Genomic DNA, 23,774 nt, shown 5'->3' on the forward strand with positions numbered 1-23,774 from the left:
TGGGGGATGGGGATTTTTTTTCCTACGGGGAATGGAGAATTACTAATGGGAAACGGAAATGGAACAATGGGGAATGGTGGATGGTATGTGGTATAAGTGGGAAATTTATACCATCCAATATTTTTATATGTACATAAAACATTATCAGAAACCTGCGTATCCAAGCAGTCAATTTTAGAAGCACTGTTCGGGTTTAATTGAGATGATTAAGCTCCCTGCAGTGTCTGACGTTAACATTTGAATAAAGCGTTTACATTGTAGATGAGACAATATCTATTCAATTAATTTAATATGCTATGGAATTTATAAACCAAACACAAATCAACCACACGCATGCGCAAGTATTTTACAAGACCAATAAATCAAACTAAATTATGATACGGTTTACGTGAATAAACATTCAGAAATCTGTTATCATATTTAATGATTATTTAAACCCTGGAAAACTTTACCTTCTGATAGGAGCTTTTGGTTGTTTTAATCATTTCAAAATATATAAATTGAGCGATTCGCCGAAATTTGCACTTTCTATTTGGTATAAAAAACATTTGATCACTTTTTTAAAAATAGATTGTGATTTCAATTCTCAATTTTATTGAAATAATGGATAATTGTTAAATTAAAATATGCATTGAAGTAAAAAATGCATCTGTTTGTACATTTTATTTGTGACTAAATTACTTTAAACATTTTCTTGTTTTGAACATTTAAGAACAAAATCATTTACAACACAGACTCTTACAATTGCAGAATAATACATATACAGAAAAAAAAAAAAAAAAAAAAAAAAAAAAAAAAAACACACACACACCAGCTGAGTAAAAACAAACTGGCCTATAAATGTTCTTGACTTTGACACACAATAATTGAATGGGGTTTGATAAACCTACCCGGGGGTGCTACACATGAAAATCGCATAGTTTGCAAGATATGATTATTATAATGTCTAAGTTCTCATATGACCATTGCAAACTTATTGTATGATAATTACATGTTTTTTTCACAATCATAAGCATATAATATATAACCAAGATAAAATTTTATGAAAATAATTAATGAATATGATTACTACATTGTATATGGTTGTTATATGAATCGAACGTCATATGGTTATCAACTATGGCTCATTTGGATACAATCCATTGATTTGTACTAAGCTTTCTGATTGATTCTTTTAATCGAACCAGGATATTTTTGGAACGTGTTTTCGTGTTTTGGTACTTTAACGTCATTAAGATCGTTTTGTCCATATTCTGTGATAAAAAATAAACTCACGCAAAAATAACCTTTTAATTAGGAACCAATTGGAATATCATCCGACAAAAAGAGATGATGACAAGGATGGTTCCTAATATTTAAATAGGTTATCTCAATAATCTGGTTTGCACCAGCTTACACTTTTTATAAACAATATCAAATATGATAAATCGGGCTATTACAATTAAGTGTTCAATAATTATAATTTCTATAGTGTGACAATCGACAGAAAATTAAGACTGGCTACGTGGCTTGTGACTGTTTTAGAAAAAAATATTTTGATTTTTGAAATGAATGAATCACCTGTGTTTTGAATGAAGAATTGTAATATAACGAAATTAATAAGTCAGTTACCATGTTGAGTAACAATGAAAGAGCATCACGGTAGTACTTACATATTTTCAGCAATCATACACTCAGAGAAACACAACACGGAAAATTAGATAGTCATAACTGATAACATTCCTAAAAAATAATTTGTGTATATATAAATTTCATTGTGTGATTCGCCAAAAAATTATATTCTCATCATTCAAATTTTTCTTCACAGGAAAAGAATAGGTACTCGGTATTCGTTATGCTTGTCGTGAACTGATTATCTACTGTCAAACATTTGCGTGTACTGTTGGTTGAAGGAAAGCTTACTGCGTGACCGATAAAAAATATATCGTTTGTAAATTGTTAGAACATTAAAACTAGAAATTGAACTCAAATATGTGATTCTAGCAGTTAAAATCAGCTGCGATGGTATTCTATAGATGACCTAAACCATTGCAAATCAGAATTAAATAGAAAGACCTTCTTATGTAAGAGTAATCAAGGGAACCAAGGTTATAGCGGTAATCAAAAGAATGTAATCCAGGGACAAAGACCAGACGTGGAAAACAAACATACACAACAAAGAACATAAAGTAACTGAAATCATACATACAAAGTAACAATAGCAAATGAGAAACTCGGACGCGCCTAAAACCTAGGAGCTTGGACCAGGTGCACCGGTAGGTTAAGCGTCCTCTGCTTTTCTAGAAACACCCGCCGATTTTCTCATAAAAAGTCAAGTCCGGGAAAGACAAACAAGGAAAGGAAAACTATGAATAAATCGTTGAATAAATCAGTTTTCATGGTGCTGACGGATACACCATAACGATGCACGAGTTCTTCACGACGACCATAAAACTTCTGTAGTGATGACTTCAATCTTGTAGCAACATAACACTGTTCTAGAAGCCTATTTGTTAGAGTTCTAGCGCGATACAAAAAGTCTGCGTAGTTTCGGCAAGCTCTGGCATATTGTATGAGCTGTGATAAATGTAGGCAACCAATTTTCATGTACATGCAAATATGGCGGACACAAATATAAACATTGAAACTCCTGTTGATACTCCTATTGATACTTCTGAGAACAAATCACAACCTTTAAAACGTGATTACCCTATTAGTCCCGATGATTTACCCGGTAATGTAAAACCAACAGAGAGGCAAACAAAACAACGATTGGGTAGCTACTCATTAGAATTAACTGCTGAAGAAGAAAACATCGAAGTTGATCATGATGATAGCAGCAAGATTCATCAACCCCAACCTCAATCTGAACTGCCCACAAAATGTGACATCCATAAACTAGTAGGCACCATATTTAAAGATGATGAATTTATTGGAAAACTATTTCCGAAAATGTGTGATTCCGTTATTAAAATCCTGGATGAAAAGTACAATTCACTAATAAGAAATGTTGTAGAACCATTGCAAAAAAACTGTCAAAGAACGGGCTACGATCATAGAACCAAACAAAAAAACATATATCATGTTAAGAAAGTTATAGAACATGAAGCCCAATTAAAAATGAATGAAAGAATAATAATTGGTCAGAACGAAACCTTTAATGAACTTCAACATGAGATCAAATAATTACACCATCAAGTAACTGATATTGACTGGCGACTAAACGAACAAGAACAGTATAGTAGACGTACTAGTCTGAGATTCCATAATATACCCTGTCCTGACCCACAAAAGCTAAGGGACATGGATACTGACAAACTTGTTATAGATATCTGTAATGAAAAGCCGGAGGTGCCTATTATGATGAATGATTTAGGTTGAACACATCCCATCGGAAAAGTGCGTAACAACAAAGTTAGTGTGGCAGCACGATTTATTTATTATCGTCAAAGAAATACCGTCTTCAGTGTTAAAAAAGAAACTAAAAGACGACCCAGATAAGTTATTCAGAACTGAAAACCTGACGGCTATACGACAACGGCTCGTGGATTAACTAAACAAGCTTCGTTACTAAACCTAATTGAGACATGTTGGTCTTATGACGGTCGTGTATTGGCTCTCGGTATCAACAGCAAAAAAACAACACCGAGAATGATAACAGATGATTATAACATTTCACGTTTGCTTCAGTTATTTCCACCAGGCAATAACACAAAAAGCAACGTAACAGACACAGATCCAAAAGTAAAAAAAAAAATAAATGACATAAGAACACGTGGTAGCCTATTTTTTGTGTTGTTGTTCTTATATTTGAACTTTGAACAGTATTAATCTAAAATTGTAAAATGTGAAGAGTACTTACCTTGATTGCTAAAATCCTCTTTATCCCAATAGCTCAATATCGGAAACACTTTTTATAGTGTATTCCTATTGCGGCTATTCTTGAATACACTAATTTTTAAGGTGTCTTACTGAGAACAACCTATCGGTTTATAAGTATTAATTGAGGTCAATTACCCGCCTTATTGAGCATATGAGAAAACACTTGAATGCTCCTAATTATACTTTGAAATAAATTTATTTTGAGTTATAAAGGCTGATCTATCTATAAAGAATAGTTTTAATTGATCAGATAGTCATCAATTCCAGTTCCACTGATCTACGTTTCTTTTTTTAACATGATAATCATACAATCACCCTATTTTGTGTATTGTATTGTACATTTACCTATCTTTTTTGTGCTTGCTCGTCAAATCATATGTTCTACGCATATGTTATTATTGGTACTGAACATGATATCAAAAATGTTGAACGTACCGCCACCCTGTTTAGGGCATTTTGAACGTAAAATATTATTATAATGGATAACGATTTAGCGTCCTACAGGATGACGATGTGTATTTTTTATTTCATAGTAAGGCCAATATCTAGAAAAGTCTTTCTTCAGATGCCGAATTGTTTTCTTTCCTTAGTATATAGTGTCTTATTCTTCAGCTGGAAAATATGCAAGAACTGTACCTTTATTTTTATATAAAAACATTTTTGGATCATTTTATCAGAACGTTTTTTACACCCTGTTTCTCATGAAATACATTTTGTTTAATGATGATGTGGAAGAGAATCCTGGTCTAACTGAAAATATAGATGAAATGAACATTTTCCATCTGAATGCGAGAAGTGTACGAAATAAACTTGATTCCATCCAAATACGTTAAGATGATGCTTCAGTAGTTGGTATAACGGTAACCCATCTACTTGAAACAATCGCTAGTAGTGAACTTATAATTCTTAGTTATCATCGCGAAATATTTCGCCAAGGCAGAAATTATTTTGGGGGCGGAGTTATGGTTTATATTGCTGATCATTTACATGCCGAACGAAGACTTCATTTAGAATTCGTGAATGACGAGTTAATTTGGTTTGAACATTCCCCAGATATAAGATATTGGTATGTGTTGTCTCTAGGTCACCAGGGGGCAAGATTGACTTTCTGGGATAACTTCTAGAACAGGGTTATGTAGCTTCAAGATTGAATACATCACTACATAAGTTTTATGGTTGTCATCATGAAATCGTGGATCGTTATGGTGTGTCCGTCAGCACCATGAGGGCTGATTTGTTCAACGGGTCATGGTTTTCCTTTCCTCGTTTGTCTACCCCGGACTTGACTTTTTATGAGCAACTCGGCGGGTGTTTCTAGAAAAGCTTAGGACGCTTATCCTACGGTGCACCTGGTCTATGCTCCCACTTTTTAGTGGAGTCCGAGTTGTACAAATTGACCTACTGATTACAAATGAAGGGAAAAGAATACTGTAACAGATTTTTCATAATCACTCCGGAATTTAGTATCATTTGTGGAGTGTTATTGCTTTCAAAAATATTTCCGTTTTGTGTTTCAAGTAAACAAAAGTGAATGGAGATGAAATATGTTAATTCATGTATGAGTATTTTGGATCATTTTATCAGAACGTTTAAAGATGTACCTCTTTCATTGTTAGAAGGGGCGATATTAAACAGTAAGATGTATTATTTTGAATGTAATTATATTTTGATTGTAAATATTCGATGCTCAGTTTCATATGTTTATCATGCATGTTTATAAGCTGTATATCTGTAGCTGTAAAATACATATAATGTATACGATATATCAAGGCAACTAAAAAAACTATACTTAAAAGCAATAAAAGAAAATAAGCAAAACAGACAAATAACAAAATTAAAAAAAATAGAAATAGATAACTCTGTGTAAAGACATTGATAAACTTCATATTTGGTCATTATTAAGGTATATGTTTTGAGACTTACCGGGAGACCCCTGAGCCAGATATGTTGCATCCTGCTTTCAAGTTTTAATTGCGTAATATTTATTGAGGAGTAACAATGACATAAAGTTGTTAGCTATATGCCATATCATTATAGAATCTCGTACCAATTGAAAGTGACTATGGATCTGTCGAATCATAAATAGAAATATGGATAATATTTTGGGTGCCTGATTGTGATTAGCGCTTGTGAAAAGAGTTGGATGCTAGATTTGAAGATGAAATGAATGATGGTGAGACTAGAAATAAATATAAACATACAATGATGTGCCTGTAACTTTCTCTACACAATTTTATTCTGTAAAGCATAAAAGAAAGCAAATCAAGGAAGCCTCAAATCGTACTTTAGAAAGGACAAAAGTGAAGCTCAAGAAAGCTTGAAATGTACGCAAACTTACCTAGGAAGCCCAATGACAACGTTCGATATTTTGGTATACAAGGGACACTGATCTTCTGGCTATATTGCTGTAAAGATAATTCAGTTATATAAACGTTTTTTTAGAAAATGATAATGTATATTTCAAAGTACAAAACTCGACTAGGACGAGTTGTATTTTAATATTTAAATAAAACATTGAAAAACCAATTTATAAAGATAACATACATGATAAGAAATATCGACTCTATACTAAGGCATCAATCGAATAACATTTCAGATACATCAAGATCCACCAAAAGGCCTTAGAGTGAATAAATAAATGACGTTACATTTATAATACAACGAATACAATAAGGTAAAATAAGACATAAAATCAATTAGCAATCACTCACACTCATAATACTAAAACATTAGCAACAGTATAAAAAAGTATATTTAATATAGACCACGATTTTTAGACCATCGAAAACTACGTAAACACATATGACAATCTTTTATCGTGGAAAAACTTATCTCGAACATGATAAAATTAAACAATCAAAATACCAAAGCATTGGCAATGTGCCAGGCAACCCACCTCCCACCACCCCCTAAAACGTTACTAAATTCGATAAACGGATTGACATATAATGTTTTATTAGAGACTCCCCTTACTTTGAAAGTAGAATTCGATAAGGCTCTAGTTATAATACGCTGTCAAGTTGGAGACATAGAGGTCTTATCAACAACATTATAGAAATGAAATTATCGAAAATAGACCAATGATTTTTAGACGATAGGAACTACGTCAACACATCTGACAATCCTTTATTGTTGAACAACTGACATTGAACGTGATAAAGTATATGATAAGTAATTGAAGAATCAACTACACACATAATCAATAAATGTATTGACGGTTTATGGAACAAATAAGTAACTTCGATAAAAGAAAGCCATGTCTGTAATTTCGTCTTCCTACTTAAAAAACATAATATACATGGAAAAAAAATCAATGAAGCTTTAAACTAGGTATGAAAAAGTAAGAGTCGACATGAACGTCAACAACACAGATGGTGTAGATTGTTTTATACGACTGGTATTGAAGCAACAGACGGTTTTTCATTTTTTAATTGATCCATTTTGAGTTATTAATGTAACTGATATTCTTGCACGACACTCACGTATTGGGTTGAATTTATTGTCTGTCTTGTTCTACTTTTTTACGTCTGACACAAGTCAGAATTCAACAGTGATATTAGGCCAATTACACTATTCCAATGTCATGAAAATATATATATATATATATATATATATATATATATATATATATATATTTCAACTAAACATCAATTCAGTGAATATAAAAAAAAATATTTTTTTTTTAATTTTCTATGATAGTTTACTGTGATAGAAGTCAGAGATCCCGAAATTATGCTTGAAAATTTATTTCCCTAATTTATTGTCTGAGGTACAGTTTTAATTCTTGTTCCATAGTATCTTCAATTACTGTGCCTAAAAGAAGAATTTTCTGAAATAATTATACCATTTTTATCACAGACTCGAATTATGTTTTGTCATAGAATGAATCTATTCAAAAGCCACCGTAAGGTTTAATGACGGTAGTCGTCACTTAAGTGAAATTTCGTAAGGACAGGAATGTTTTTCATCAGGTATCAAAATAGTTTAGATGTTTAAATTATTGTTTTCTTCTAAAATAACATTAGTTTTTTAAGACATTATAGCAGTGCGTTGTATAATATCTGCTAGGCTTATTTTATCAGTAATTAAAATACCTAAGGACTTTAACTTCAGTGGATTTCTGAGTGGGCTTGTGATCTGTGATACCGTTTTGTTTAGGAAAAATGATAACGCAACCTACGGACAAGACCGTGACAAATGGGAGCAAGTTTTGGTATTTATACGCATTAAAGAATAAGATTAATTAATGATGATGGAGTTTGTAGATTATGTTAATATTTTTTTCCAGATCCAGTCTCAACCTTTTGGCTTTAAATGAATCATTCCTATATGTTTACATTTATGGTCACTTATTTTGTATGTTAATTTCGTTTGTCGTTGTTCAGTGACAGCATTGGTTGCTGATAAGTTCTATACTGGTTCATGTTAGAAGAATAGATGTTATCAAAATATGGTTAACCAGGTAACTAGCTATTAAAATATGTAAACATATCGTCATGGATTATGTCTTCAGATAAGGCAAGTAAAAACAGTGAATTTCGGTACGAATTGAAAAAATAAGATTATTTAAGAACGATATAATTTGTATTTTTGATTAATATCTTTCAAGAGGAATTCTTGTTATTTTGGCTTTAAATGAATCATTTATATCTGTTTTTATCTTTGATCACTTATCATGTATTATTAACTTGGTTTGTTGTTCTTAAATTTGACAGCATTGGTTGCTGATACGTTCTTCACAGGTTCATGTTAGAACGGAAAGATTATATCGAAAGGTAGTTAAATAATTAAGTAGCACACTTTGTAACAATCATGCAAAATCTGAAAAATGTGATACACCCAAAAAAAGGCTACTTATTTTTAGTTTTGTAATTAAGCTGTTTTATGGGTGTATATTATGAAGTGTGTAATTATTCATTCAAATCTGTCTGCTCTTAGGAGATAATCAACAATGAAAATCCAATAGATTCTGTTGTATTTGAGTGTCATTTACAGAGTTATCTAACTGATTTAGAAATCCGCAGTGCATTCTATGTAATTGTTATCTCCTATGAGCACGGGTTATATAAAAAAAACAAATGCATATTTCTGTTTACTAAAGCATTTTAAACAATATATCAAAAATAAAAATATGTTGGTTTTCCAACCATATATCACATTTTGCATGATTCTTATGTGGAATGCTACTTAACTAGTTATTAAAATTATGTAAACAAATTGCCATGTATTTAATAGTTTCACCGTCAATGTAGGTAAGTAAAAATAGTGTATTTTGCGTTTTAAACATTATTTAGAATGTGTAGTAATGTACACTTAAAATGCATGTCGAGTGTTTTTATGATTGATTTGTTTAAATATCATCGCCTAAGTGTAACGGTAACGTTATGTAAGCTAGTATTATTCTACAGTCAATGATTAAAAGAGCAATCAAGGGAACCGAGATTCTAGCAGAAATCAAAAGAATGTAATCTATTTTTTTGTTTTTGTTTTTTTGTTTTGTTTTGTTTTGTTTTGTTCCATTTATTTTTAAGAAGTAAGGAAATTCGTATTATGTGTTGTAATCCTTATATTAGTTTGTTGTTGTAAGAAATATTCGGTTCAATGTTAGTTTGAAAGATGATATATAGAGCATATTTAGTGACAGTTTGCTGCTTCAGCGTAAAAGATCATGGGCTTAATATCTTAATCTGAGGAAACAAAACATGAAAATGGTTCTGATTAAGCTATGAATATAGCAGTATCTTCATTTTAAAAATATATTGTGTACAATTTATGTCAATTGTGCTTAAAAATAGACTTGAAAACAAAGGGAAACAAATTATTAAACAAAGCAAAAAACTCTATCTAATATAGAGTAATTTCGGTACAAACATTTAAAAATCAGATGCTCATTCATAATTTGATCAATGAATTAAGGACAGTGTCTTTATAGCTATCAGTAGACCAAAAGGCCAACTACTGTTCCTTCTGTTTTCTAGCATTTTTGCATAAGATTTATTGAGAAGAGACAATCACTTCATCTGGTAACTACAAGATAAAAAAAAAACAATATAGGATCACGTACCAATTGAACATGGCAACAAATATTTCAAATCTGAATGGAAGTACGGGTGATATATTGGATGCCTGATTGTTGTGTTTTTGAAAAAGGGTTGGAGGTTAGTTTTGTGGTTTCCATTGTTAGACAATTCCACTTAATTGACGAGAGATCGGACGTAACGATACAGATCGTCTATTTTGTTATGTGAAATGTCTACAATTACATTAGAAATAATTATTAAACTTAGGTTTACCCGTTTTCGATTTTATTCAAACTAAAATCAAAATAAATGTTATGCTTTATCAAACTGGATCTTTTATGTATTTAACTGAAAATCGGGCTATAATATGCGTACCGTTCGTTTGGTTATGAAGAAAAATGTATCGCTGGGAATACGGGAGGGGAAGAATCTTTTAATTGTTCATTGTCGCCATTAAATTCTTAGCATTATTTATTTTTCTTATACATTTTTATAATATTTCTTTAATTTATTATACAACCATAGTATAAGAATAATCTTAATTTACTTTGAATTTTTAGAATGTGAAAGGTTAATTCTTAACAAAATATTTGCAAAGTCTACATTCCATTTAAAACGTTATAAGGCAATGTAGACAACCATATATAAAATATCGTTAATGAATAAATAGTCAGCCACTGATGATTAAATTCATTGACTCTCGTTGAACTGAACTTTTACAATTTACAGAATATATATATAATATATGTTACTCATATTTCGTTTTCTGTAATTTGTCTATAAATTCATGTATATAAGCATGTTACAGTCATTCCCACTCAAGATGTGTGTGCAATTTCCTAACATTTAGAACTGGTGCTTTTGACAAGGGTATTTCGTGTTTTTTTGTAGACATGTATACCTATGCAGAGTAGATTTGACGAATAACTGAATTGATAATACCATTACTAGAAGGACGAAGATCGCCCGAGACAAAGTCTGAGCACCCTCAACTGCAATAAATATGTGTTTTATTTTGCTGAAAACTGGTAGGTTCGTGTTCGAAATTCTCATTTTTTTACCCGCTGCACTTCCGAAAATCATATTTTCTACTAATATCTCTTTTTTTGGTGTCACCAAGGGGAAAATAATTGAAAGAGTTATCAAGGGAACCAAGGTTAAAGCGGTAATCAAAAGAATATATTCCAGGGAAAAAGACCAGACATGGAAAACAGACATACACAACAAAGAACATAAAGTAAATAAAATTATACATATAAAGTATAAAAGTAAATGAGCAACTCGGACTCCACTAAAAAGTGGGGGCATGGACCAGGTGCACCGGTAGGGTAAGCGTCCTCTGCTTTTCTAGAAACACCCGCCGAGTTGCTCATAAAAAGTCAAGTCCAGGGTAGACAAACGAGGAAAGGAAAACAATGACCCCTTGAATAAATCAGTTTTCATGGTGCTGATCGATACACCATAACGATCCATGAGTTCATGAAGCTGTTATATTTAGTGCGCAAAGTATATATATGATCTGTATTTGTATAATGAGCGAAATGGCCGATGATTTATATTTAAATTAAATATAAAAAACAACAGCAACACTGAAAAAAGAACCAAAAGTTCAATATTCAGCAGTGATGAGCATAAATTACTTTATCAAATATGAACAAGAATACAACAAATGAATGAGTCGAACTCTTCTGGATTATTCGTTGTTTTGTTTTTTTGTTTTTTTTGTTTGTTTTTGTTTGTTTTGTTTGTGTTTGTGTTTTGTTTTGTTTTTTGTGTTTGGGATTTCAAGATTCAGTTAAATGGCAAGCGAAGCAAGGCAAAATAAATTTGGCGGAACAATTCGTGACAAAGCAAGATGTCATGCAAACAAAATCATGTTTCCAAACTTTAGGAGAATGGGGCGTTCGCCCGGAGCGCCCGTCCAATGATTTGCGCCTGAATGCATTACCTTACACTTGTTGTGGTTAAACTCAATAATCTGCATGGATTTGAATATTCAGATAGTATACTCACAAATTCATGTTGCTCTTAAGTATTAGTATTCATTAGGAGATTAGCGTGCTTTAATTGAACGTACTTTTGATTTAAATCAAATAACAAATCATAGAATAGTTTTAAAATGCAACTGAACATTCATCTGCTTCAAGGGAGACCCAGCTTTGTCGTACTTCAAATTATAATTGTGTGTTTGTTGTACATGCAGGAAAAATTACAATACCATAATAACTCATTTCTAATCGTTTTGCTGAAATGTTTACTTTAGACATACATATATTTTCAATACATCTCAAGTCTCAAGTGATGTGGAAAGATCGCCTTGCCATTGGATATTTTTAAAAAGTGCCATTACTCCATGCGGCATTGTGGATTTAGCACATGGTCATTGAAAGGGCGAAATTGTCCCGTGCTTCATGAAAACGTGCTTTATCCAATACTTTCTCATAAATATTAAAGTACACAATCTTTCAAAATATGACGTTTTTCCAAAAAAAAATAAATTTTAAAAATTATATGTTTATAAGAATAATCAAGGGAACCAAGGTTTTAGCGGTAATCAAAAGAATGCAATCCAGGGACAAAGGCGAGGCATGGAAAACAATAATCATACATAAAAAGGAACAAAAAGCAAATGGGCAACTCAGACTCCACTAAAAAATAATCATCTATGCCTTTGAACGATGTTCGGGTTGGTAATGCGTCTAATTCAGCAGGGCGAGTTTCGTTTAGTTACGAATAATTGGAAATTTGTTTTAAGCCATTTTGCGACATAAAATTAAACCGAGATCGGTTGGTCAGATAGACTTGGGATCTTCACTAGTACCGTTGATCAAAGATGCTATATTAATTTGTGCAGCATTACATAGGTTCAGATGTATGCTTATATCACCTTTTATGCATATTTGGACACATTTCAGCAAGATTGAAAGACAAAAATCAGAAAAAAAATGTATAGTAATGGCTTAAATTAAATAAAAAGCAAGAAAAGAAAATAATGTGCGTTGATAGTAAGGCGAACATAATAAAGTAAAATAACTTATCAAAAAATAAAAATAAAGTAAAATAACTTATCAAAAAATAAAAATAAAGTCCGCAAGTAATCACTGCCAATACGGCACTACCTCCCCCTCCCCACCCCCGAATCCAAAACAAAAATATACAAACAAAACCAAAAGGGTATTGCATTATAAATAGGGAAGGCACGTCCCGTTTTGCTAGAGACTTTGTAAGTAAGGAAAAAGAATGAAAAATGATACTGAGCATGTAAATAACCATATTTTTGGAAATAAGAATGTTAACACCAGTACTGCAGGTTTAACCTGGCTAAGTGCAGAATGTTCACCTTAATCTTTGGAAACACGCTAAAGTATTTGATATTTATTTTGTGTATGGGGGATGGGTGCTGTAACCATTTGAAATTTTGAGTCTGTACACAGATAAACTAACTTCATGATGTTAAGGCTTATTTTTTTCTGTTCTTTGTTCAGTTCACCAAGAGATTGCAAGTCTTGCTGACAAAGCTTTAGGAACCCATGTATGTAATATGAAACGGCTCAACTCAAAGTAATTTTGTTTAATATTGAAACAAAAGGTGACTTGATCTCAACGGTTTTTACACTTGTAATACCCTCCGCAATACAAATGTTTGCTAGGTTTGACATAGTAGTCTGTTTGTGTAAAACTTATGTTTGTGTCAACCTCAATAACAACACCTGCATAATTCCCATACTATAAATAAGAAATCAATAAGTTAAAGATTAATAACAAAAATAGAGATGTGCATTTTGTAAAGGTCTGTGCTATTAGCAAATTGTTTTATAAAATGTCAATTAAATATGGTCTGGGAATGGGTTCAACACTCTTGGTTCAATAGTTCCTGTAAGAAATTACATACAAAATGATACATTTCTTTTGCATTTAATTGGCATGAGTCATGTTAGTAGGGCATCAGTTTCCGCTATATAGATGACGTATTATCTTTAAACAATCCTAATTTTGGGGATTTGATACATCGCATCTACCCAAAAAAACTTGAGATAAAGGATACTACAGACACTGTGAAGTCAGCCTCATATCTTGACCTACACTTAGAAATCGATGGCAAAGGAAACCTATTGACCATACTTTACGACAAACGTGATGAGTTTTCATTCAGAATTGTCAACTTTCCTTTAATCTGTAACAACATTCCTTCGGCACCTGCGTATGGAGTGTTCATATCACAACTCATACGTTATGCCAGAGCTTGCAGAAACTACGCAGACTTTTTGTATCGCGCTAGAACTCTAACAAATAGGCTTCTGGAACAGGGTTATGTTGCTACAAAATTGAAGTCATCGCTACAGAAGTTTTATGGTCGTCATCATAAACTCGTGGATCGTTATGGTGTATCCATCTGCACCATGAAAACTGATTTATTCAACGGTCATAGTTTTCCTTTCCTCGTTTGTCTACCCCGGACTTGACTTTTTATGAGTAACTCGGCGGATGTTTCTAGAAAAGCAGAAGACGCTTACCCTATCGGTGCACCTGGTCCATGCTCCCACTTTTTAGTGGAGTCCGAGTTGCTCATATGCTTTTGTTACTTTGTATGTATGATTTCAGTTACTTTCTGTTCTTTGTTGTGTATGTCTGTTTTCCATGTCTGGTCTTTGTCCCTGGATTACATTCTTTTGATTACCGCTATAACCTTGGTTCCCTTGATCACTATCACTCTTCCTCAGACCATGGCTTTGAAAATGCAGTTTCGAGCATCATTGAGTATATTTCTGACCTACCTAATACTCCATCCACCACAAGCCAAGTCCGTAAAAGACTTACAAAGAAAATGTACAATGCCAGAAGTTATGATACTGCAAGGTAAATATCTTAATTAATACAACATAAAAAGCTAATTTTGTATAAATGTACTATTAGATGAACCACAGAAGTGCAAACGAGACTTATAAGCTATCCGTATTCGATTTTATTTCGAGCTGCTGTAAGCGTGCAAAAAGGCAATTACTCCAAATATAGTTACAATCAGAACTACTTAGCCATTTATCTGACAGGTATTTGTATCTGAGTGGCGGAGTAATTTTGATTAATGCTAATGGATAAATAGATAGATAAAGTTTCACAAAAAATGGATCTCTGTATAAGTTTTAGCTTTGTAAGGCTAAATTCCAGATTTAAATTGTCTGTCAAATCAATGTCAATGTCCAGTTAAATTCGGTCTGTTTTGGTGACTTATGAGACATTTATCACTATTATTGGTCAAACGTCCAGTAAAAGCAAGAATGTGTGATCTTAAATGATTCATACAAGATTATGCCATGTCATAAGCGACAGAATGTTGGATGCTTTCGGTAACCGTTTGATTGGCTAATGTGTCAACTGCATAAAAATGTCAGTGGCTTTTGTTCGGAGGTAGCTTTTTCAAAGCATTTTGTGCCCATAAGCTAAAGCAAGAGTTCAGTTGCAAAGAAGACATTAAAAACCACGGTTTTGAAAAAAAGTACATGATTTCATGCATAGACTTATCATTGGTGTAATATTTGTAAAAAAAATATTATAAATAATTGATGTAATATGATTAATGTACGTAGATATACATGTGGTTGAAACATCAATGAGTGGTTACTCATTGCATGAAAACGTAACTTAGTACACCCACTTTTATGGGTAATTCAGCATATTTTGTCAATGCTGTTCTTCTATACCTATTTATGTTAATTCACTATCAAACTTATTTGGTTTATTTTTCTCAGTAACCAATAATGACAGCTATAGATTTTAGGGCACATAACCTAAGGTTGAGAAAATATCAGTTACCTACTCAGATGTAGGGAAAATGTACCATCTGAAAATGCTTCTGTTCAGCCAGAGGTAGAGCTGAAGGCTGTCCAGAGGTGCTTTATAGTGGTACAATTTTTATACATCGGAATATAATTTAAGTAGTTACATGTAACTTTTATTCCTAGCTTAACAAGTTTAAAGGGCTAAAAATTGCTTCATTTGTCATCAGATATGAGCTAAACTGCAACATCATTGCCAATACACACAAGAAATTATGTTCTTCATGCACAAAATGCCTTTTTTTGTTTGGTGAGAATAAATGAACATAAAAAAAGCCATAGAAAAAAGACCACCTTTGTGCAATTTTGATGTCATAAGATCGTACAAACAATACCTACACACTTTTAGAAACAGCTGGGGCCATATCAAAAGTTTATATTTGTTACAAGCCATGGATTACTGTGCTCACTGAATTCAAACCTTTTCCATTTCTTTTATTGTACTAACTCTTCATTTTTATTGCAGGAAACTAGCTGCAGAACATGGTATAAATGCAAAGAAATGCCAGTCAGCTGCAGTTAAACTCTCCCTCACATTTCCAGTACAAAGCAACAAGCAACCTAGAATAGAATTGCTCAACACCAGGAGGAAAACACAGACTCTGCAGATAATGTAAGCACGGGTGATTTAAAGATTACAGCCACTTCAAGCCATGTCAGCTTAAAATCAAGTGTTTCAAGCAGAGGCGGTGGACACACAAAAATGGTACACTAGTGTCACGTTGCTGTTCTCTGTTGGTGATACAGTTTGTATCGCACGTTCAAAAGATACCTGTGACTACGCCAAGGTTGAAAAAGTGTGGCAAACCAAAGTAGATGTTACATACCTTAAAAAGAACAGTATTAATTTAGTGTCATGGTTCCTGTCTAAGGACTATATACACAGACAGTGTGCATATAAACACAATTTTGTTTCAATTTCGGACAGACCATGGAACTGCAACAGTCTATCATGCAGAGAGTGAAGGACAATTTAAAGACATTGTTTTAATTATATATTCTCATGTTAATTATAATATCATCTATTGGGTCACTATGAGCTTCCACATTTTTCAGTTGTTACTTATTCAATTTCTCAAGTACAATATTGCTGATTTCTTAAGAGTATATAGAATCTACTGAAAATGTTTGTGTGCATGCATTTATTTAGATTAGGCGGAATAAATTTTATTTAGATATTTTTTTCTGATGTTTGTTATTTCATAGGCAGCGGTGAAACATCAGGTTTCCAATTAAACTATTTTTTATTTGACTTTCTTTTCATATTCTTCCATCCGAATTTTCCTATTATCAATTTGCAGTTTTCCATATCATAGTATGAATGTGTTTCCCTATAACCTGAATAATAAAGTAACAGTCTCCATAAAATTCACGCAAAAGGCAATTCATGCATAAAAAGAGGTACCCTAGTTTTATCGTATTTTTTTCTTAACTCTGGACTTTTTTTCAGTCCTAAACTGTTAAAAAAACTTTCGATTTTGTGCTATTTACATTAATATCAAAACAATCAATCAAGACACACAAAAAATTATTGAGATAAGTGGAGACTTGTAATGATTGTCAAGACAAGTCGAGACACAGTGGAGACTTGTTGAGACTTTATTGGACGTGATGAGACCTAGTCGAGACAATAAAATTATTTTGCAGACATATTAAGAGAAGTTAAGACAGAGTTAGCACAAATTAAAACAAAATGTACCCCATTCAGACTTTAATGGTTTAGTAGTGTACATGCTATCGAAAGTTACTTGTCAATTAATAGTCACTAGGTGCATGCAAACATAACTTAGAAAGACTCATTATGTAGAGTATTCAACACCGATTTGGTTTTGGTCTTAAACTTTTGTTTATTTATAAGCATTCTTTTTTTAAATTTTCTCCGCAACTTACATACCACATCTATAAAAAATGTATGGTTCACAATCATTGCTTGAGATCGTAAACTGAGTTTACTGAATTTATGCCTCTTGTATTTCTATATTACGTACTGATTCTCAAATCTATTTTACAAAACTAAATGCAGAACACGTACAGTACCTGAACCGATTCGTGCAACGAAAATTGCATATCGGTCATCGATCAGCGATCACTTTCCGGTCAGTCAAGTCTTGACAATCCTGGTTCTGACCCCACCTCATCATTATACAGACTTGTTGCCATCATTTTGGATATTGATTTCCACAGACTCTTTAAACCAGTTTGTGTGAAAAGTCAAGATGAAGAAAAACGATCATTTCTTCACTACCGTTCGTCAAAGGTAGAGATGCAATTAATTTGGCTAACATCCTCCAGTACAAAAAACGTTACCAACAAAATTCCCCGATATTTCAAAGATAAATCCATACCAATTATTTCATATTCCTATACTTCACCCATTGCATCCGAAATTTTCAATTATAAAAGGCTATTGCAGAACCTCAATTTTGAGGACTTCAAGGCTAAACCACCTGACTGTTCTTGCAAAATCTCTCCATTCAAATATAGTCCTTTTGGTCACGTCGTTACGGAAGATTTAACAATTATCGAAAACGAATCTCTGCGTAATATCCTTTCTTGAGGTCCCAAGTACCATGAACCACGCTCCATAAATTGGAATTATAACTTCTTATGTTTTACCTTCTTATGGATGCCGTCGAGGACTTTGCAAGAAAATGAATAAAACGAGAACAAGAAGACATTGATTCTCTGTCAGAGTGGTTAAAGGCCGTGAGGTCTTTAATTTTGAAACGAATGAAAGTTTTAAGCAGGTCAATGAGTGCCAAGGCTACATCAGTTTTCAAAAACCCCGATGTAGCAACAACATTGTCTACTATACATGACACATATGTTGTCGTAACAGCAGATAAAGCCAAAAACAACTTTTTTTTTGTCTGCAAAACGTTCTACACCCAATGTTTATCATCAGCGGTAGGCGTAAAAAATAAAAGCAGTGATAAGACCTATACTGCTACCACTCTCTCCAAGGAAGAGATTGTGGAAAACCATAAATATGTGCTATCCTCTTTTGGTCTCTCTACAAAGGACGATGATTGTGATTTACCGTCTATGTACTGAATTCATAAACTCCACCAGAATCCATACAAACAACATTTCATAGCTGGATCTGCAAAATGTACCACCAAACCTATTTCAAAACTTAACTTCTATACTCACAACTGCCAAAGAGGGTCTGCAGTCTTACCACAACACTTGTTACTCCTTTAGTGGTATTAATTAAATGTGGATCCTGAAATATTCAAAAGATCTTTTGGCGACAATCAATTCAAGACTATTATCTGAATATAATAGTGTTTATCAGTAAAACCTATGATTTTTCAACACTGTATACTTCTATTCCCCATACTCAGTTAAAATCCCGACTTAAAAACATTATACATCGTTGTTTTTTCCAAAAAAGATGGTACACCTAGATATAAATATATAGTTCTTGGTAGAGTTTCCTCATATTTTGTAAGAAATAATTGCAAATCATCTTCCAAATATACAGAGGAAGATGTTTACAAAATGCTGGAATTTTTAATCGACAGCATATTTGTCCAATGTGGTGGCTGTGTCTTTTAAACAAAAGGTCGGCATTCCAATGGGAACAAATTGTGCTCCCTTACTTACTGACTTATTCCTTCACTGTTATGAGGCTGACTTTATAGCTGATCTGACCAGAAAGAAAGAACATCGTTTGGCTAGATCCTTCAATCTCAGTTTCCGCTATATCGATGACGTATTATCTTTAAACAATCCTAATTTCGGGGATTTGATACATCGCATCTACCCAAAAGGACTTGAGATAAAGGGTACTACAGATACTGTGAGGTCAGCCTCATATCTTGACCTACACTTAGAAATCGATGGTAAAGGAAAACTATTTACCAAACTTTCTGACAAACAAGATAACTTTTCATTCAGACTTTTCAAATTTCCTTTCATCTGTGGCAACATCCCTTCGGCACCTGCGTATGGAGTGTTCATATCACAACTCATGCGTTATGCAAGAGCTTGCCTAAACTACACAGACTTTTTGTATCGCACTAAAACTCTAACAAATAGGCATCTGGAACAAGGTTATGTTGCTACAAGATTGAAGTTGTCACTACAGAAGTTGTCACTACAGAAGTTCTATGGTCGTCATCATGAACTCGTTATGGTGCATCCCTCTGTACCATGAATACTGATTTATTCAACAGGTCATAGTTTTCCTTCCCTCGTTTGTCTACCCCGCACTTGACTTTTTATGAGCAACTCGGCGGGTGTTTCTAGAAAAGCAGAGGACGCTTATCATACCGGTGCACCTGGTCCATGCTCCCAGTTTTTAGTGGAGATTGAGTTGCTCATTTGCTTTTGTTACTTTGTATGTATGATTTTAGTTACTTTATGTTCTTTGTTGTGTATGTCTGTTTTCCATGTTTGGTCTTTGTCCCTGGATTACATTTTTGTGATTACCGCTATAACATTGGTCCCTTAATTATTCTTTGATCACTATTTCATTTATTGTGAAATGTCTTAATTTGATGTTGTTTAAATACCGGTAGCTTGCACATTGTTCAGTTGTTGATGAATTAAATTCCCAAATATTCGCATTCTGCTTGTTTATATGCGAACTTGAATTGTTTTGTGAAGTACACTATCTAATATCTGGTATCTTATGAAATATGTGTTTGTGTGAATTGGATTTAAACATACCTTGGCTGAGAAAGTTTTATTTGTCATTATTTCAGAGATAGCATATAAACATCAGTTTTCACAATTTTGAAAACTTATTTCGATTTCGACAGAAATTAATTCTTTTCAATTCTCCCACCTATAGCATTCTCCATGTATTAAATTCATGGTTTGCACATTATCAGATGGGCAAAACCTGTAATTACGAGCATCATGCAGTTTGAGTTCTGCGGTGGAAGGAACGACCAAAAATTTGCATCGCAAATTTAGCAGTTCTAAAATTGTTGGGAATTTTTCAGACCATTCAATAAATTTACCTTATCTCCCTATTTGATTCTATGGAGCAGTGTAGCGAATAGAGTCGTCACATTCTGAGATGTTCGTATAATATTGATTTGTTGTCAAATGCATCATTAATTTGATTCTCTATCCTATATGATAAACCTAGATGAACTGTCCCGTACCACCATACATTTTATACTAAGTTACAATTTAGTAATCAAATTACCCTAAATTAGTCCTACGAAGAGGAATGACCCGGCCAGCAAAAGCTATATTTTTATATAACCTAGCCTGCGGTGGACTTTATGCTAGCCGTGGTGCCATAAATGTCACAACGGTATAAGTTCGAGTCCCTCTGAGGGGAAACAAAACAAGAATTTCCTTCGCAAATTTGACAGATCTAACATCGCTGGAACTTTTTCAGACTCTAAACGAATGTAACTAATAACGATGTAAAACAATAAAATCACGTTGATACATGTATGAAATTATTAATTGTAAGAACATACGATGTGTCCTTTGAAAAATATTGTATCATGTTTGTATGCCTTACTTCGTTACCTGGTCAGAAAAAAAACGATTTTTTTTGTTTTACATAAGACCATCTTATAATCTGTATCATGCAAACATCAAGCAATATTTTTAGACCCAACTATGAAAACCAAAAGTGTCGTCCACAGTAGGTCTTGGTTTATTTGAAATGTTAGCTGTCCAAAATGACAGACCGACTTTTGAAGTATTAAAATTACACAAATTGAAAAGATCATAACCAGAATGGGTATGGTGTATATATCACAAAGACAACAAAGACACGGGGATGAACAAAACGAATTCTGAATCTAAACACTAATATCTAACATGTAGAGCAAAATATCGAATTTTCTATTTTATTTAAAAAGCAGCATTTTAAGTGTCATTCCTCTTGCAGTTAAAATAAAATTTCCAATTTACATAATTTTATAAATATTTCCAATATTGTAAAATATAATTAAAAAATGACAAACAAAATGCTTAGTACGTCTTTGTTTTTTTATAGTTATATCAGTTATTAAAAGTGGAATATTTTTCGTATTATTAACTCAATAGAACGCTACTGAACCGTTCACATTTGCCGTTATTCTAACTGCGACAAAAGTTATTACATATTGTTGAGAAACCTGGATGCGTTAATAATTTTACAGGTGACCAGCGATTTACCTCTCAACAGTGTAAGCTGTCGTAAATTAAATGTGCATAAAAATATTGCAGATTTCGGTTGGTAAACCTGGATGTTTCACAAAGAGCCTATATAAATGACTAGATACTAGAATGACTTGTATTTGTGTGTCGGCCTATCGGAGCAAATTCATTGCGAAAAGAAGAGGTTATTTTAATTTTGTTGCTCTTACCATAAGATGGGATGGATTAAGATATCGACTATGTTCTAACCCTTCGGATATGAATCATCCCTATTTCATTTTGGAATAGTTTTTATACCCAGCACACTAAGAGGCGATAAATAATGCTAATCTACACAAATTGCGTCTCCGTCCTTCTGGCAAACACTCGATGGTCGATGGTTTTACAGATGATCATTTTGAGAGATATACAAGGACAATTGTCAAATCTGGTATAGTTATATTATATCAAAACATAAACATCAAGTTTAAATTTCAGTTTTATTTTATGTTGCTCCCCCACTTTTTTCAACTTATCTGGTAATCATTTAATGTCCCATTGGACAGCCTATTTAATTATTTGTAACATATTTTTACGGTTATGTTTCAATTGAAATAAAAAAAAATATGCAGAATTTGGTGTAAGCTTAGGTGTCCGTGAAAAAGCATCCAAACTGAGGTAGTGTCAGAATCGGTTACAGCTTGCATAAGGAGCAGATTTTTTTTGCATCTGGCAAAACTCCTTGTTTTACAAAAGTTTGTTATTGGATCTGTATATCAAATGCAAAATTTCAAAACCCTCAACATGTCTCATTATACATGAGAAACGAACAATCCCTTTAGTCAAGCATATATCTCTGGGAAAGATCGGGAACACATAACACTTTGTTTTTGCTGAAACTGTTTATTTAATTGGAATAAAGACGTTTTAAACCGATTTGATCCGGATCTTATATACCACACTTTATTATCCTGGAGTGATTATATATTTTAAACAAAACAAAACAAAACGTAATAATAGTAATAATAATAATAATAATAATAATAATAATAAATTACAAAGATCGAAACCAAGAGAATAAATAGTACACATAATCTTTTATTAGCATAACACAACTTAAGAATGCAATTTTTTTAATACGGGAAATAGTTATTGATTTACCACAATACTACTTCTTCACTTCTATGTGCTATTTAGTATCTCTGATGTTGATTTAGTTGTTAAATGATTAAATAATTTAAATCCATTGCTGTTGTTAGAACTGCATTAGAGATTCATACAATTGACGAAAATTAAATTGACATAAATCAAATCCAAAATTACTATCTGTAAAACAACATCTATTTTTCTACCATTGGTAATATTTAATCAAACATTGCGGCTGTATTTAATCCTTAAAACTTAAAAACTTATTTTGGATGTCACGAAGTGCACTGACATAAATTGTTAATAATTTCATCATCAAATTTGAACTTTGATACCACTTTTTTTCTGTACATATTATGTAAGAGCTAAAGGGTGCTGTAAGCAATATTTTACAAATTGTGATCACAACACGATTTTTTTTTTTTTGAAACTCATTATTTTCTTTATAAAATATCAATAATAGCCCTGTTGTATTTTGGAACATTAAGATTCCTGTTTTTAGAGGCTATGTGTTGTCCTATTCCAAAAGTTTAGGTTGAGGCGCAATTAACGTTGATAAACAACAATTCAAGACCCGGTGAGCATGACTGAGATTATTTTTGGCAATGTTAATTAACCAAGCAAAAACCAAAAATGCAAGGAACCCTAAACAATCAATAATTTAGCTTATGTTGCCAGATAACTGGAAAGGGTCTATTATGGGTCGATAACTTATACATGTTTGATAGTTGTAGTATTATTTAAGAGTATTTTATGTATGTATTTATTTCAAACACTCTAACCACTTTCTGTATAAGGTATTATGCAGTGATAAAAT

The 23,774-nt window shown here is 32.7% G+C and overlaps 1 protein-coding gene across 1 annotated transcript; it reads left to right on the plus strand.

Moving 5' to 3' along the window:
- The first annotated feature begins 2,598 nt into the window (after nucleotides 1-2,598).
- On the plus strand, nucleotides 2,599-16,967 carry LOC148597870 (uncharacterized). Its single transcript, XM_088562127.1, has 4 exons — nucleotides 2,599-2,880; nucleotides 14,596-14,738; nucleotides 16,182-16,201; nucleotides 16,388-16,967. The coding sequence occupies exons 1-4, from the start codon at nucleotides 2,599-2,601 to the stop codon at nucleotides 16,678-16,680; spliced, it is 738 nt and encodes a 245-aa protein (XP_088418253.1). The 3' UTR covers nucleotides 16,681-16,967.
- Nucleotides 16,968-23,774: the final 6,807 nt, after the last annotated feature.

This window comes from Perna viridis, chromosome 14, assembly GCF_037379345.1.
Source record: "Perna viridis isolate PV_CMFRI_1.1 ecotype Kerala chromosome 14, ASM3737934v1, whole genome shotgun sequence".
Taxonomy (NCBI): Eukaryota; Metazoa; Mollusca; class Bivalvia; order Mytilida; family Mytilidae; genus Perna; species Perna viridis.